This window comes from Manis pentadactyla, chromosome 4, assembly GCF_030020395.1.
Source record: "Manis pentadactyla isolate mManPen7 chromosome 4, mManPen7.hap1, whole genome shotgun sequence".
NCBI lineage: Eukaryota > Metazoa > Chordata > Mammalia > Pholidota > Manidae > Manis > Manis pentadactyla.
Window position 1 is genome coordinate 148,967,593 of NC_080022.1, and position 15,175 is coordinate 148,982,767.

At 49.2% G+C, this 15,175-nt stretch overlaps 1 protein-coding gene across 1 annotated transcript; it reads left to right on the plus strand.

The window, feature by feature from the left end:
* The first annotated feature begins 12,682 nt into the window (after window positions 1-12,682).
* Window positions 12,683-14,150, plus strand: LOC130683247 (acid-sensing ion channel 2-like). The gene has a single exon (XM_057499505.1). The coding sequence runs from the start codon at window positions 13,551-13,553 to the stop codon at window positions 14,148-14,150; it is 600 nt and encodes a 199-aa protein (XP_057355488.1). The 5' UTR covers window positions 12,683-13,550.
* Window positions 14,151-15,175: the final 1,025 nt, after the last annotated feature.

Here is a 15,175-nt window from a genome sequence, read left to right on the forward strand (position 1 = left end):
ATAAGCAAGGGCACTTAACTTCGGTGACAGCGAGAGACAAGCCAACCCCTGTACCTGCCTGTCAGCATCTTACAGGTTTATAAAGAGGCCTCACCTTGACTCCATTATGTATACTGTCCCATGGTCTCAACCAACACCTTTCTCTCAGGTTGTGACCTGGAGACTGGCTCTCACTGGGGGACTGGTGAGCAGAACGTACACTCCAAAGATGAGGGAGGACAGAGGAGCCTGCAACTGCCCAGGTCCAGCTCGCGGGTCAGCAAGAGATCACATCCTCTCCACGACCTCCTCTAAAAGGAGTGAAATGATGCCTCTCCCTTACTGTTATCTTCCCATACTGCTTTTTCAGAGCACCCAGACTAAAATTAGCAGGGAATAAATCCTTGCTAAATTAAATGCATATTCAGACACAGAGAAAGGTGACACATATACATATGTGCATGTGTCCATTTGTATTAACAGAGAGAGGGAACAGACATTTACCTCACTCTTACTCCTTCCCCAGTAAGCTCTTGAAACCCAGCCTCCAGTGGCTCTTCTGCAGCCCCCTGGATGACACACACAGGGACACTCAGGGTCTCAGGCCAGGTCCTCATTCTTCCCCCAGGGTCTGTCTCCCACCACCCTTCCTTGCCGTTCACTCTCTCCAGCCCTCATGCGTTGCCTTTTCCCCAGAGCCAAATCTTCTTGTCAAAGCCAGTTGGCGTGGCATCTCCGCGCCACCTCACTGCGTCACAGCTCCACAAAGGGTCTGTGGAGAAGCTTGGTGAGCATGATGGCAGAGTGGAGGGAACACGAGGTCAGGGATCAGGGTCTGAGTCCCAGATCCCCCTCCTTCTGGTCAGAGTCCTTCACTCTCTGAGTCCGTTTCCTCTTTCCTATCATGGGAACGGTGACATCTCTTCCACTCCCCGAAATCAAAGAGGCTGAGCGTGATATTGACAGAAGGCGTTATCAGTGCCTGACCCGTGAGATGGAAGGCTCCATGAGAGCAGGGGCTCTGCCCGCTGTGTCCTCTTTATTCCCTGTAGTCAGAGCTGGGCACATGGAAACGTGAGATGAACTTGTAGTAGGTCGTGAGCATAGATGTGAGACAAAGATGAGCATGAACATGATTATCAATATAAATGCATTGCTCCCTTCCCCTCATCCTGTTTCCCTCTCTTTTATTCCCATTTCATTACTTTTATTTCATGTTGTTTTATGAAAAAGGTGGGGATTAAATGAACTGAATGAAAGTGAATACTGGAGATACGGAAGTCATCAAATGCAAACAGGTCCACGGTCGTACATGCTGATTTACCATGCACACTGAAGCACTTTTAAAGGAGCAGGTGGAGGACTAGCAAGCGGTACTGATGTCAGAAGGTAGGTGAGGAAAGGAGGTTGTGCAAAATGATCAAGGTAGGAGAAAACACCCCTGTCCCCCGTGACTTGCTCTGGAAGACCAGGAGCAGCTGTGCCCACCAGGGGGCGAGGAAGTTCCACTCAGAACAAGGCAGGACCGGAATCTCGGGCACTGTTGTGTTTCTTTCTCGGAAGTTCCACAGCTTGCCAGCTCACCTACGGCTAAGGTGGTGCTAATAAAGATTTTGTTGAAAGTCTCTCTGTGGCTTCTTGACTCCAGAGGGTCTGTTCCTTGTACTTCTGTGTGTGGCCGTCGATTCTGGGCAGGGAGAGAAGAGGGAAAACAAATGACGATGCTTTTTTTTCCCTACTTCCTTCCCAGGGGAAATAGGAGCCGAGGTAGACTCAGAAAGGGGGATGCATAAAGACAAAACCATGACATAGAGAATATTTAAAGATGGATAACATAAGCAGAGGATGGACAGGAGGGGGGCTGGGATGGACAGTCACACCCTCAGGAGAAGGGCATGAGGTGAAATCAAAGCAGGAATCGGGGCCTAAGGGCCTAGGTACTCTCTTTTACCCATGGGCTGGATTTGAGATCTTCGTTTATGTGAGAGGACATGTGTGTCTTTAAACACTCGAAGTCAGGGCGGCAAGCAGGGAACAAGGCTAATCAGGGAGGAGAGCAGTGCTCAGTCCATACCCAGCGTCAGTTTCCACAGGCTCCCAGAGACGATCAGGCTGAGAACTTAGTCAACAGCCCCTCTGGTCGGGATCCTGTCTGACAGCCTTGGCTGAGAGGTGCTGGCACGCAGCCCCCTGCCAAATGGCCTGGCTCAGGCTCCGCTGGTCTCTCCTGGGTGCTGGGGAAACAGTGGGCAGGGCTGGGGGGCAGGAGGCGCCCCTCTCCTTCCTCAGGAACCAGGCTCAGGGCAGGCCCTGGGCTCCCCGGGGTTGGAAGAGGACCCCCATCCTTGCTTCTCAGAGAAGCAGCCTCAGCGTCTGAGATAGGGGAACTTATCAGTGTTCACTTAGTCACAAACTCTTATATTCCTGAGCACCTCCCCTGTCCTTCGTGTGGAGGAACAGCCTCCAGCAAGCCAGGAAGGATCGCCGCCCCTGGGGGCTGAGAGGGTCTACGTTCCATAGGAGTAACGGAGAAGTCACAGGGAGAGGAGAGGGACTTCAAAAAATGATTCGTGCTGAGAAGAAAACATGATGGGATAATGAGTGGAGTGGAAGGTAGAGACAGGGAGGTGAGTGAAGGGGGAAGAGCCACCCCAGGGGAAATCTTCCCAGGTAGAGCAAAATGCCAACACAAAACCCCACAGCCCAGCTCTGCATGGCGGATAGACAAGAACTCCTGGTGTGTGGCCGTGGGTCCCATCCTGCCCTCCGTAACCCCATGAAAGAAGGACCCTTCCAGGCCCACCCCTAGGGGTTCTGATTCCGTGGGTCCTAGCTGGTGGGAGGGGGAATGGAGCAGAAATCTGCATTTTTAACAAATGTTGGGTGATTCAGACACACCTGGCCCTGTCATCACATTGCTCCAGCAGGCGGTGACATGGGGCTAATGACGAGAATCCCAGATTCTAACTCATTTTTATCCCATTAGCTAGGCATTTATGATTTGGTCAAGCCTCATGTCAACTTGCAGGGGCAGAGAAAGCTGGTACAGCAGGAGGCTTCCGCAATGATTTAGCACAAGTGAAGAAACAGTGCAGAGATGTTACATGGTTTTCTGAAGGCCACACAGCAAGTTAAATCCATTCCAGGGCTTTAGATCAACTGGCTGCTGAGTCCCAAAAGTCCACTCAGTGTGGACTGGCTTCTTTTGTTTTCTCCTGGAATAGAACAACTAAAAATAAAATCTCAATAAGCTATGCATTAAATGCTCAGCTTTGCTAAATGCTCCTCCCTGGTATCCCCTTCATGACTAATTATTGGCTAAGTGAACACCAAAGGAGCTACATGGAAATGCTTGGTGTATGAGGTGTTTATTTATAAATCAACCAACAGCAGGGAAATGCTTTGGTTTATAATAGTTGATCTTTAGCCTTTCTTCAAGGCAGTGGTGAGCCAGGAGAAGTTGTATATCACGGCCCCTCCAAGTCTGAAATAATAATGCCATCTGTATATTAGGAAAGAATGTCTTTTTCTTTTAATTAAGAGGTAAGGGTGACAGCAGCGTGTATCTAGCACATGTTAAGTAGCAAATTAGCATTCAAGCTGATGTAGAGCCCAGCTCTGTGACCCTTCTTCCCATTACTGTTTGCAAGAGGCAGGAGGCTGTGTGTGCTTTGTGCCCTCACCTTCCCTGGGTTCTGGGCAGGCCCCAACTTCTACAGGGTGGGATGAGGATCCTCCTCCCTGCATCTCAGTAAAGCAGCCTCAGTGTCAGAGAAAGTGAATTCATCCATGCATTCATTTAGTCATTCCTAAGTGAATAAATTTACCGCAGCAAAAATCTGGTTAGATGGTCTAATAGGGAGATAACTGTCTGATTTGCAAATGAATTTATCTAGAAATCTCTTTAATGTTTCGCCATATACTTAATAGTTGGCCTTCACCAAAAAGAGCACAATTACACAAAATTAAGGCAGAGCCTGCAAGTCTGGGCCAGGCAGACCCAATCTAAGCCCAGTCCCCACTTCCCCCCTTTGCACATCACCAGTGCTGAGTGAAGAGGTATTGTAAATCTGACTGAAGAAAGGAATGTTTAACCAGTTGAATACCGCAAAAGCATTTTTAAGGATGCTGGAATATCTGATGTTTGTATATAAACCATTCTGCTAATCGCAAATGAGTTTCATCTGTTAAAGAGGGTCCTTAAGAAGAGCTAGGTAGAAACATTTTATTAGTCATCAGGTTGAATTGCTGTGTATTCCAGGAAACTGTGCTGCCATGTTTCTCAAAGAATATTCTATAACTGAGACGCTTCCTGTTCCAAACCAGTGCCATGATGGTCTGCACTATTGAGATCCTGTGGAAGCATTTTTTGGGGGTTGTGGAACATATCTTTCAGATTCAGACATACCTGGGTTTGATTATCAGCTCTGTTGCGTTTTAGCTGTGGGACCTTGAGCAAGGTAGCTGTATTCTCTATACTCAGCTTTCTCATCTGTAAAATGGGCTTGGCAGCACCCTCCTCTCAGTGTGACTGATAATATCCATAAACTATCAAGCACAGAGCCAAGAGCTCAGTAATGAAATCCTCCTTTATGGCCATCCCCCTCTCATCCTTCCACCCTACCGCAAAGTGCCTAGGCCACTTGAGAAAACTTTAGTCGAGGTCAGAAGACCTGAAGGCCACGAAGAGGAAGCAGAACAAGTGAGGAGTGTGTGTGACCCTGGCCAGCAATGATCTCTGTCACCGTGGCCTCCTGGTAGTGATGGTGATACTGTGAGAGATGTGGTGTTCTGGGCAAATGACAACTTCCAGGGTTCTAAGTGGTTCCCCAGTCACCTGGAAGGGACCACCAACATCACAACATCAATCATCCCCTGAATAACCATCAAGAGAAAGTGTCAATGGCTAAGTGTCTAAATTGTATCAGAGACTTTGTAATCTCATCTCATTCCATTTGCACAGGAGCTCTGTGAGGAAGCCACTGTAATCCCCACCATTTTGGAGGTGGGGAAACTGACATTCAAGACGTTTGAGTGACTTTCCAAAATCACAGAGCAATAATGGGCAGGGGAGAGTAGAGATTCAAATTCAGGGTGACCCCAGGTGACTCTGCCACCTTGTGCTGCCATGCTACATTTGTAGTGCTCAAAACAAACCCATGGAGAAGTGTAACAAGTCAGCACATGTAAGTGGTGGGGAGTGATTAGACCCTGAGCTCCATTTCTGCACACGTGAGAAAGAATGTCTGGGATGTAAATTGAGAAAAAATTTCATTCTGTGAGCGAAGAGGCTTCATGAGCAGAAGCAGGTCTGAACTGGTGCAGGAAGAGGATGGGAAGAGCACAGGGTAGAGGAACTTGGTTTCTGAGCAGGCATGGCCACTGCAAGGGACTCGTGAGCAGTGCTGCTTCTCCCCCTCTCCTTGCTGCAGAGAAGGGACGTGTGTGCATATCCAGAGATGTGTGAAGCTCTGCCTGTTGGAGGAGGCCATCGAGAGTATGGAACTACAGGTTGACCCACAAGCTGAACCTGGGCAATCAGAGGCCCCTTACTCCCTCCCCTGTCTTCAGAATGTACTTTCTGCCCACCATTCCCACAGTGGGAGCTATTCCAAGGACATGGCCTTGAGAGACTAAGGTGTTGTTGAGACAATCTGCATGGTGTATGTGACTGAGCCCAGCTACCCAGCTAAGACCTCTATAGAAACCTTTAAGATTCTGGTCAGTGGGTATAGAGTTCCGCTTGTCTGTGGCCACCCAAGACAAGCCTCAGAGGTACACACCCTTGCTTACTAAACTGGCAGCCTACTCATCTGGAGTGGCCGGCCTCTTTCTTTGTTCTCTCCTTCCCTCTATACTGGGGGCCAGTTGGGAACCAGCATTTGGTGAGCCAGCCAGGAGACAGGAGAAATGAGTCTTGGGAAAGAGGCAACCCCAGAGGAAATCCCGAGTTGGCCATTGACCTCTATGTAGGGAGAAATGACCCATATGTTAGATGCTTGTGAACTGCCCCATGAATATGGGAATACCCGGAAAATGCCAGCTGCTTTAATGCTCTTGTTTGAGGAACTGCGCAAGGCGCACTGCGGTGAAGAGAATTGGAGGGCTGTGCAGTGGGTTGGCCTCTCCTGCGGGCAGTTTGGCTGACCATCGATGCCCAAGTAGAGGCTGACCCTCCAGTTGGAAAGTTGGTAGAAGAGCTGAAGTGAGAGAAGGGGTTGTCCACTACTCTGCTAGCTTCGGGACTGGCAGACAAGGTGGGAGAGTAGGAGAAGTGGGAGAACTTAGTGCGCTGGGTTGCAAAGCTAGGAGGGCACAATATGGATTAGGGTCTGAGTGTTTGTGACAAAGCCTGATCGGTAGAAATAGCTTAGAAAGCTAAGAGGTAGAATCCCTGGTAAAGTGAGGAGAAAAAGTGGATATTTCGGTATATTGACAATGAAGTGGATGAAGTATCCCGTGCCTTCGACCCCTAATGCAAGAAAAGTTTAAAATTGTAATTATCCTAGACTTCTCGTAATAGAGAAATATACCCCAGAACTCCTAGGAGAAAACTTGCATGCTTTCTCTGTGCCTTGAAGTTGTAAATTTTATCATGTCTTTGAAATGTAAACACAGCCCATGACTGCCTGAGACTGAAGGAAAAAAAAGAGGGCAAAGAGGCTTTTAAAAATATAGATGCTAGAGCAGATTCCATGCCCCAAATCTAGTCCACGGGCGCCATAAGATTATTTGTTAAGGGCAAATACAAATGTTAAATGTCTTCTCCACAAATATTAGTAAAAAGCTTTTGCAATTTGAGAGGGTGACCTTAGCTTGTTCTGTCTGCCAGATACAATTTGGATTCAACTGTTATTTATAAACTAGTGGGTTTTATATTGCTGTAACTGATTTATGGCTAAGGTTTTGGAATGGAAGCTATGGAGTCTCCTATATGTATATATATGTCTGTTTATATGTTTGTGGTTATATGTGTCTATATGTTTATGGATATATGTTACACATGTGTGATGTTTCTCTATCTTTGAGGGTACTGACAAATTAATTCGTAAAAGAACGCTAATTAATTGGCTTTAAGTATAATGAGCTTAATGCCAATAAGTGCACTTATGTAAAACTAAAACTTAATTTTCTTTTATCTGCTAGAAGGATGAAGTTTTCTTAGACTACTGTGAAGATAATTTGGATAAGATTGTGAAAGGTTTTTCTTTACTTTTTAAGTAATCTTAAAAAACAGATTCTGTGTTTTATCAGAATAATTTCCTGTGCTTCATGTTGTCCTTATCATGTCTTTGATTACTTAAGAAAACTGAGGTCTCTACTAAGAGAGTTAAGTTTTTTACAACTGTGTAACTTTCTGTATTTGCCCTTGAGGTCTTAAATTGTCACTTTGATTAAATAGGTAACTAAGTATTGTTTCACAGTGACCTAGTTTCCTATTTAATCAAGTGTTTAGAACCTTTTTATATCTTTGACAAACTTCCCCAAAATCAAATTCTAAAGGAATTTTTGTTGACCATGAACTAACTTTGGGAATTTTTCAGAGGGTCCCTGGAATATCTCCAAAGATGTGTTCTCTCTCCTTATAAAAGAGGGACATTAAACTATTTAGGCTTATTTGATATGTTAGATTACATGGGAAGCATTGTCAAATAAAAGTATTGCTAAACTTTCTTTAGGATTAATCTGTATGAAATTGCCCCAGATCTGGTATATCCTGGTGTAATATTCACAACTTTAATAGGTATGTCACAGAAATAACCAAATTTCCGTGCCAACTGCACTATAATGACTTTCCTCAAATGTTTAACCATGGCCATTTTTAAGCCTTTTGTTATTTACAGGCAGTTACTGTTTTCTCTGAGGCTTTTGCAAAAGTGATGCTGAGAAAGTGCTTTATTTTCAAGGAGATTCATGGAAAGACTGACAGTTATTGGTTTCTGATAACTAAAATCAATTTCCCTTCACAATGAGAGGAGCAACAATGGACCCACTAAATGCTTTCCCAGACTGCCTGCACAGGGCCACGAAATGTCGTGGGATGGTAGCCAGAGATTTGCCCCTATTCTTCTTCCCCACATCACTAGAGTGCACCCATTACACTGATGATGTAATTTAACATGTAAGACTTGCCTGAGCTGCAGGACGCTCTGCAGACTGCTGGAACATCTGTAAGGGAGAGCATGGGTAGTGACCCTACAGAAAATCTGAGGCCCAGGCAGCACTGTAAAAGTTTTTGGAGTCATTTAGTCAGGTAAGACATGCATTGTCCCAGAAGCTGTGATTGATAAGGTGCAAGCCTACCTAACCCCTAAGAAAGTGAAAGAGGAAGGAGACTTTGGAGGCATTTGGGAATTTGGGGAGACTTTTATTCTCTACCTGATACAATGCCCCCCATCCCTTAGGCCGCTAGTAAAGAAAGGGCATTTATAGGATGGGATCAGAACTTCCCTTCCTATCAAGGGGTGGGCTGAGAATATGCTCCCATGGAACCCCCCTCTGCTGCAGCTCAGACCCCCACGGTGACTGTATGGCATGCCTATTCACAACAGAGAAGCACCTGAACCCAGCCCACTGTCTCCAGAAATGCAGGCGGAGGCCCTGGACAGTATATACATCCTCAAAATGCCCCATTCCTACCTGGGGCAGCCCCTGTGGCCCGTAGGGAGGGAGTGGAGGAAATTCCAGCTGATGCCTGGTACACAGATGTCTGGAAACAGGAACAAACCGCAGCAGCCCGCAGGCTGAACTCAGAGTGGTTTGGCTGGTTGGTGATCACTCATGAGCCCTGGCCATTAACCCTTTGTACCAACAGTTGGGCTATTCCAAAGGGACTAACATGGTTTGGACAGTGGAATGATCATAAATAACACCTTTTGAGGTCAGGCTATGTGGAAAAACATGAGCCTGAGGCAGTCCTTGCTGACTCCCACGTCCCAGCTCATAATGCTCTGATGCCCCCTGGCAGTCAGGAAGCTGATGCCTTAGCCTGGGTTTGAGCCTTAGCAACTGACCATTCAGTAGATACAGCAGATGGAGTGCATAAGATGCATGGCCACTGTAATGCCCAGGTAGGATGGCATATTGCCAAGGATGCCGATTGCCTTTGAAATACAGTGACTTGGGTAATGCAGGAACAGCATGTCCTGTGTGTTCCAAACAATGCCCAAAGCAACTGCCAAAGGAGTCTGGCATTCCAACCAGTGAGAGATTGGCAAGTTGATTATATTGTCCCTTTCTCTGTGAGTGAGGATGTGTGTGGACACCATGTCTGGACTAACCTAAGCTTTCCCCTGTAGTCATTCAAACCAGGCTGCCACCATTAGGAGATTGGAGAAGCTGAGGATCGTGGATGGATACTGCCATCAAATAGACAGTGACTGGGAGGTACATTTCAAAGTTCATAATGTGCAGGACTAGGTAAAAAAAACATCACATTGAATGGAAGTTCCATCTCCCCTAAAACCTGCAAGCAGCTGGGTTAATGGAAAGGAAAAATGGAATTTTAAAGAAGCAGATTAAATTACTAACAAGTAAAACCACCTTGCCCAGGTGGACTGAAGTACTGTTCCAGGCTTTAGTACATTTGAATGATCAACTAGTAAGACCTGCTGCCACATATGCCAGACTGGGGACCCCTACCAAGTCACCCAATGCCATAAAAAGATATGGAAGTTGCTGAAACAGTCATTGCCCTGATTTGAACTGTGGATCAACATGCTATACTGCTGAGAACAAGCCCCATCATGTCTGGGAGAGACATTATCTACTGGAATTTGTGATGAGACATCCCACTGGGATCAGCGAGTTCCTTCACACCCCTGGGATCCTACCCCACTGGGATCCCGCTGTCCAGCTGCAAACTGAACCTATTAAAATGCACTATACCTGGACTGGAGCACCCACCATTAAAAAAGGGAGGAGGGCCTCCTGGGCTGGCTTATCCCACCCCCAGTCCATCTCCTCATGCCTGGCAATGCTGCCAACATGTATGATATGCACAGACAGGTTAAGTCCCTAAAGCTGCCAACCTCCCTCGAGGCCAGATGGGCACGTTCTGTTTTCCACTGGTAAGATCATTTGCCTGCCGTCTTTTGTTTTCTCCACTGACCTGGATGGTGTTCCAGTGCACAGAGAAGCCTTTAGTAAATTCACCCAGCAAGTCTTGAGTGATAGCTGACAAAGCCTGTCTTTAGGGGACCTTGAAATGCCTCGAATGAGAAAAGCTGTCCTCCAAAACAGGTTGGCCTTGGACATTATTACTACCTCCCAAGGAGGCACCTGGGCCATTATCCAAGCAGAATGTTATGTTCACACCTGTTGAGTCCATTAATGTATCATCTTTACTGAATTACATGAACACACAGTGAATACCCAGAGTGATCCGACCCCCAGCCTAGGGGACTTCATAAGTCAGTGGTTCAGACCATGGGGCTCTCAGTGGAAAAATTTGTTTTGGGAATCATTACTTTAATCTGTGTTTTCTCTTGAATTCTGTTGCTGTGGTATCTATCTCCTATGCAGCCAGAGAGCCACCAGAAATGAGCTACCTTCCTGCTAGTGAAACCCCTTGCTGACCTCAGGGCACATTGTGGAAGGAAAGTGGGGTAAGGGATGTGATATTGTAAGAGCAGGTCATGAGAATGGTGTGGAGTGTTGAAGGAGGTCAGCAAGAAGGCATGATCGAAAGTTGACTGGTGAGCTGGACCCCAGCAATTGGAGGCTCCTCACCCCCTCCTCTGCCTTTGAAATATGCATTCTGCTTGCCTTTCCCAGGCTAAAAGCTGCACTAAGTACACAGCCTTGAGAGAATAAGGTGTTGTTGAGACCATCTGGACAGTATATGTAACTGCACCCAATGAAGGCCTCTATATAAACTTTTAAGATTCTGGCATCCAAGTGTCGAGATCTATGAGTCTTGCGGTCGCCTAAGACAAGCCTTGCCAGTAAATTCCCTTGCTTATTAAAACCTGCCACCTACCAATCTGGAGTGGGCTGGCTCTTTCTCTGGTCTCTCCCTGCTCTCTGTATATTGGGGCTAATTTGTGAACCAACCCTGCCTCTACCCACATTGAACCCTGAGTTATCAAGGGTAGGAAATGTGTTTTATTCTCTTTGTTTCCCCAGAACCAGTACAGTATCTAGTACAGAGTTAAAGTTCAACATGCTTCTTAAACAGGCTGATGAACCAAAGATATGAGAGATTCATCAGGGAAGTCTTCCTGTACAAGGAGGCCTTGAGCTGTGAAAACATGGACAACAGGGTTGTGGCTTGGTGGGGAGGAGTTGGTCTGTTTTATTATATGGAAGGAGGGACTAGTACGTGTGTGGTACATGGTGAGTCTGTGAGTGTGTGTGTGATGTGGAAGTAGGTTAGAAATACTTGTCCCCTCCCCAAATTTAGGAAGCAGTGTTTTGGATCTGCTTTTTGAACCAATGTTTTAGACGCAAATGTGCCTGAATTCAAGGCCCAGCTCTGGCCCTTATTAGCTGACTAACTTGGCTGTGGTGCTTAATTTTTGTAAGTTTCCTTATCCATATAATGGGGTAATATATCAACCATACCTGTCAAGATGGTTAAGTGATATGATAAGACACCCTCACACAGGTCCTGACAGATAATAGATTCTTAATTAATTTTTGCATCTGTTTGGAAAGCCCTGTGCCCCACCTAGGCAGCCCTACAGTCAGGGGTCTGGGACCTCCGTGATGGCACATGCATGAGGTTGAACAGCCTCTGTAACGGGTAATGCGTACTTATTTGTGCTCTTTGAGCTCCAGATCAATAAAACACCGATTTAATACCACATGTTGCCTCAGAATGCATCTGGACACTCTTCTCAGCTTAGATCTGGTTTAGCAATAGGGCAGATGGGATAGAGGAATATTTCAGAGTAGATACAAACCAAGAGGGACATTCCCTAAGTTGCCTTCTCAACCTTTTTCCAAGAAGGGTTATTTAAGCTTGATGTGCCCTAGGGACACCAGGTTGGCTCAACAAGGTGCCTCCATGTGGCTCTACCCCAGCTTGGCAGGACGCACTGGGTTGGCCACTGGAACTTTCTGTTCATTCCTCCTGATGGGGATCTAGCATCATCCACTCTATAGGTTCCAGCCGTTTGATCCCTGGCACCTGTTGGCAGGGGCTGATTTCCAGCGGATTTTCAGGAAAAAGGAGGTAGGAAGCGGAAGCCCAATCCTTTGCTCCCACCTATAAGCTCCAGCTGTGCTTCCATCTGGCGGATCCTGGGGCAGAATATACACACACACACCACCCGAAGGGAATGCATGCAGCCCTACCTGGAACCCCAGCTGTCTTTCTTTTTCAGATACAGAATCTCGGGCCAGTTCTGGGGTGGGGAGGGGACTACTTGTTGCCCTTTCTCTGGCTCTCCAAGGGGGGACTGGCTCTTCTGGCTCAGGAGGGGTTCCCCGCCCCCCCGGAACGGCCCCCTCCGCCGGCAGCAGAGGCACTGTGGTCTTAGGTGGCTCCTTTCCTTGCCCATTGTCAGCGTCTCCCCTCTGAAGACCTCAGGCTGAGTCTGCCCGGGGAGCAGACATTGGTGCAAAGGAATGTTGCCTCCACCCCCACACCAGCTGACGGGAGTTTATCAAGAGCCTTGCTGCCATCGATGGGGGCGGGGTGCCGCGTCCTCCCTCCCAGGGCTGGCTCTCCACCGTCGGCGAGACGCCCCGGGAGCTCCCTCCGAAGAAGGCCCCAAAGAAACTTTGGCCGGGTCGCAGTTCCTCCCCTGCCGCCCCCGCAGCCCGGCGGGGACGGGAGGCGGGCAGGCTGGTCGGCGTCCTCCGCTCGCTCGACTTCCGGGAGGCGGGGGCGAGGCGGGTCCCGGGCCGAGCCCCCGGCGGCCGCCCCCCTCCCGCCCCCGCGTCGCCGCGCCCGCGCGCTGCCTCCTCTCCCTGGCGCTGGCCGCGGCCCGCCGGCGTTTGGAATTCTGCCCAAACCGGGGGGCTGGAGGAGGAGGAGAGGAGGGCCGGCGGCCGGCGGCGAGAAACGGAATCCGGAGTCCAGAACCGCACGGAGAGAGGAACGGAGCGGCGGCGGCGGCTCGGGAGGCTCCGCCGCGCCCGCCCGCCCGCAGTGCATCAGCGAGGCCGCCCGGACATGCTCAGGATGGTTAACACCGGGCAGTATGCACTGGTTAACGGGCTCCCAGCCGCCGAGAGACTTGTTTTAAGCATTTTCTCCCTCGCTCTCGCTTTTAATCTTGTCTCTAGTGGCGTGTGTAGGGGGGAGGACTTTATTTCCATTGGCTAAGCTCTCCCTTCCCACCCACATCTCTTCCACATCACCTTGGTGTCTCCCTAAATAAAACCAGCCCTCCTTATCGCCTGGAAAAAATCAGGAGGTAGAGTTTTGAATGGGTTTATATAAACACTCACCCCTGACAGCGTGCGGCTGGGCTCTCAGGATAAACTCACGGCGCCAGGCCTGATGCTCGCCTTGCTTACTCTGCCTTGAACGTCAAGGATTGAGCAGAACCCGAGGACTGGGAACTCTTCCCTGAAATTTGGTCAACCTGAAGCCAGTTGCGGAACTGCACAGGGTCCCCATGGACCTCAAGGAGAGCCCCAGCGAGGGCAGCCTGCAGCCCTCTAGCATCCAGATCTTTGCCAACACCTCCACGCTCCATGGCATCCGTCACATCTTTGTGTATGGGCCGGTGACCATCCGGCGCGTGCTGTGGGCCGTGGCCTTCGTGGGCTCGCTGGGCCTGCTGCTGGTGGAGAGTTCTGAGAGGGTGTCCTACTACTTCTCCTACCAGCATGTCACCAAGGTGGATGAAGTGGTGGCCCAAAGCCTGGTCTTCCCGGCTGTGACCCTCTGCAACCTCAATGGCTTTCGGTTCTCCAGGCTTACCACTAACGACCTGTACCATGCCGGGGAGTTGCTGGCCCTGCTGGATGTCAACCTACAGATTCCAGACCCGCACCTGGCTGACCCCACAGTGCTGGAGGCCCTGCGGCAGAAGGCCAACTTCAAACACTACAAACCCAAGCAGTTCAGCATGTTGGAGTTCCTGCATCGCGTGGGCCATGACCTGAAGGATATGATGCTCTACTGCAAGTTCAAAGGACAGGAGTGTGGGTACCAGGACTTCACCACGGTGAGTACTTGGCTTTCTGCTCACTTTTGTGCTTGGTCCTCTTGAGAAGGGCCACTCTGGTGGTCTCCTGCTTGGTTCGAGGTCTCCCTGTGCTTGGAGCAGGAGAGAGAGCAGTGCCTCTGTTGAAGGCCAAGGGGGTAGCTGGCCAGAGTTGTTGGAACTGATTGGAGAAGTCTGTCTGCTAGGATGGAGCACTGTTGTCTGGTCAGTTGTGGATGGTGAGTGGGGGCTTGTCTTGGGGAATCACTTCCCCAGACATGCTGATTTGCCCTCCTGCTGATCAGAGGGAGGAAGCCTGAGCTGTCCGTTGCCCAGTGCACTTGGTGTCTGAGCTGTGTGATTGGAACAGCTTGTCATTGACGAGGTGGCTTTTCTCTCTCTTTCTCTCCCCCTGCTCGGAAGTGGCATCAGGCACTGCATCCTGTAGGCTGGGCTGGAGTTTAAGCTGACCGAGAAGGGGGTGTGGGGCCCCAGGCAGCCTGGATGGTTCCAGTGGCTGTGAGAGCTTGCTGGAGCAGGCGATGCTGCAAAGGTGTAGAAGTCTCTTTGCTTCCTGTTCTTGTGTGGATTCTGAGCTCCCTGTAGGGAGAGGAGAGGCTGGGGCCCTGGGTCTCCATCTGGTCCTCTGGCAGGTTGGAAGCAAAGAGATGTCCAGGGTGCTTAGGCCAAAGAGGAGGGTCTAGGTGGAGGCCTGGCTATAGGTTGGTCAGTGAGATCCCTGTGAGGGTGAAGCGGTCCAGGCTGCCTCGTCTGGGAGCTTCAGCTTGAAACTCTAAGGCTTGATTTGCTGTATGTACGTCGCTTGACAACGTGGTTGCAAGAGTGTGTGTGGGGAGGGGGTAAGCAGCTGTGAGACTGGAAAGCCTGGAGGAGGAGTGTGGAGCTGAGTGAAGAGGAAAAGCCGAGGGGGATGTGGCTCACGCTCAGGATGGGGCTCCCTGGAGGTGCAGAGAGAGGATGGGGGGAGGGCTCTGGCGTCTAGGGTTTTCTCTTCACTCAGTTCGTGGGCTGCTGGGCATACTTGGCATAACAGGTCATACTGCAGCTACAGACACTTCCTGGCAAGTCTG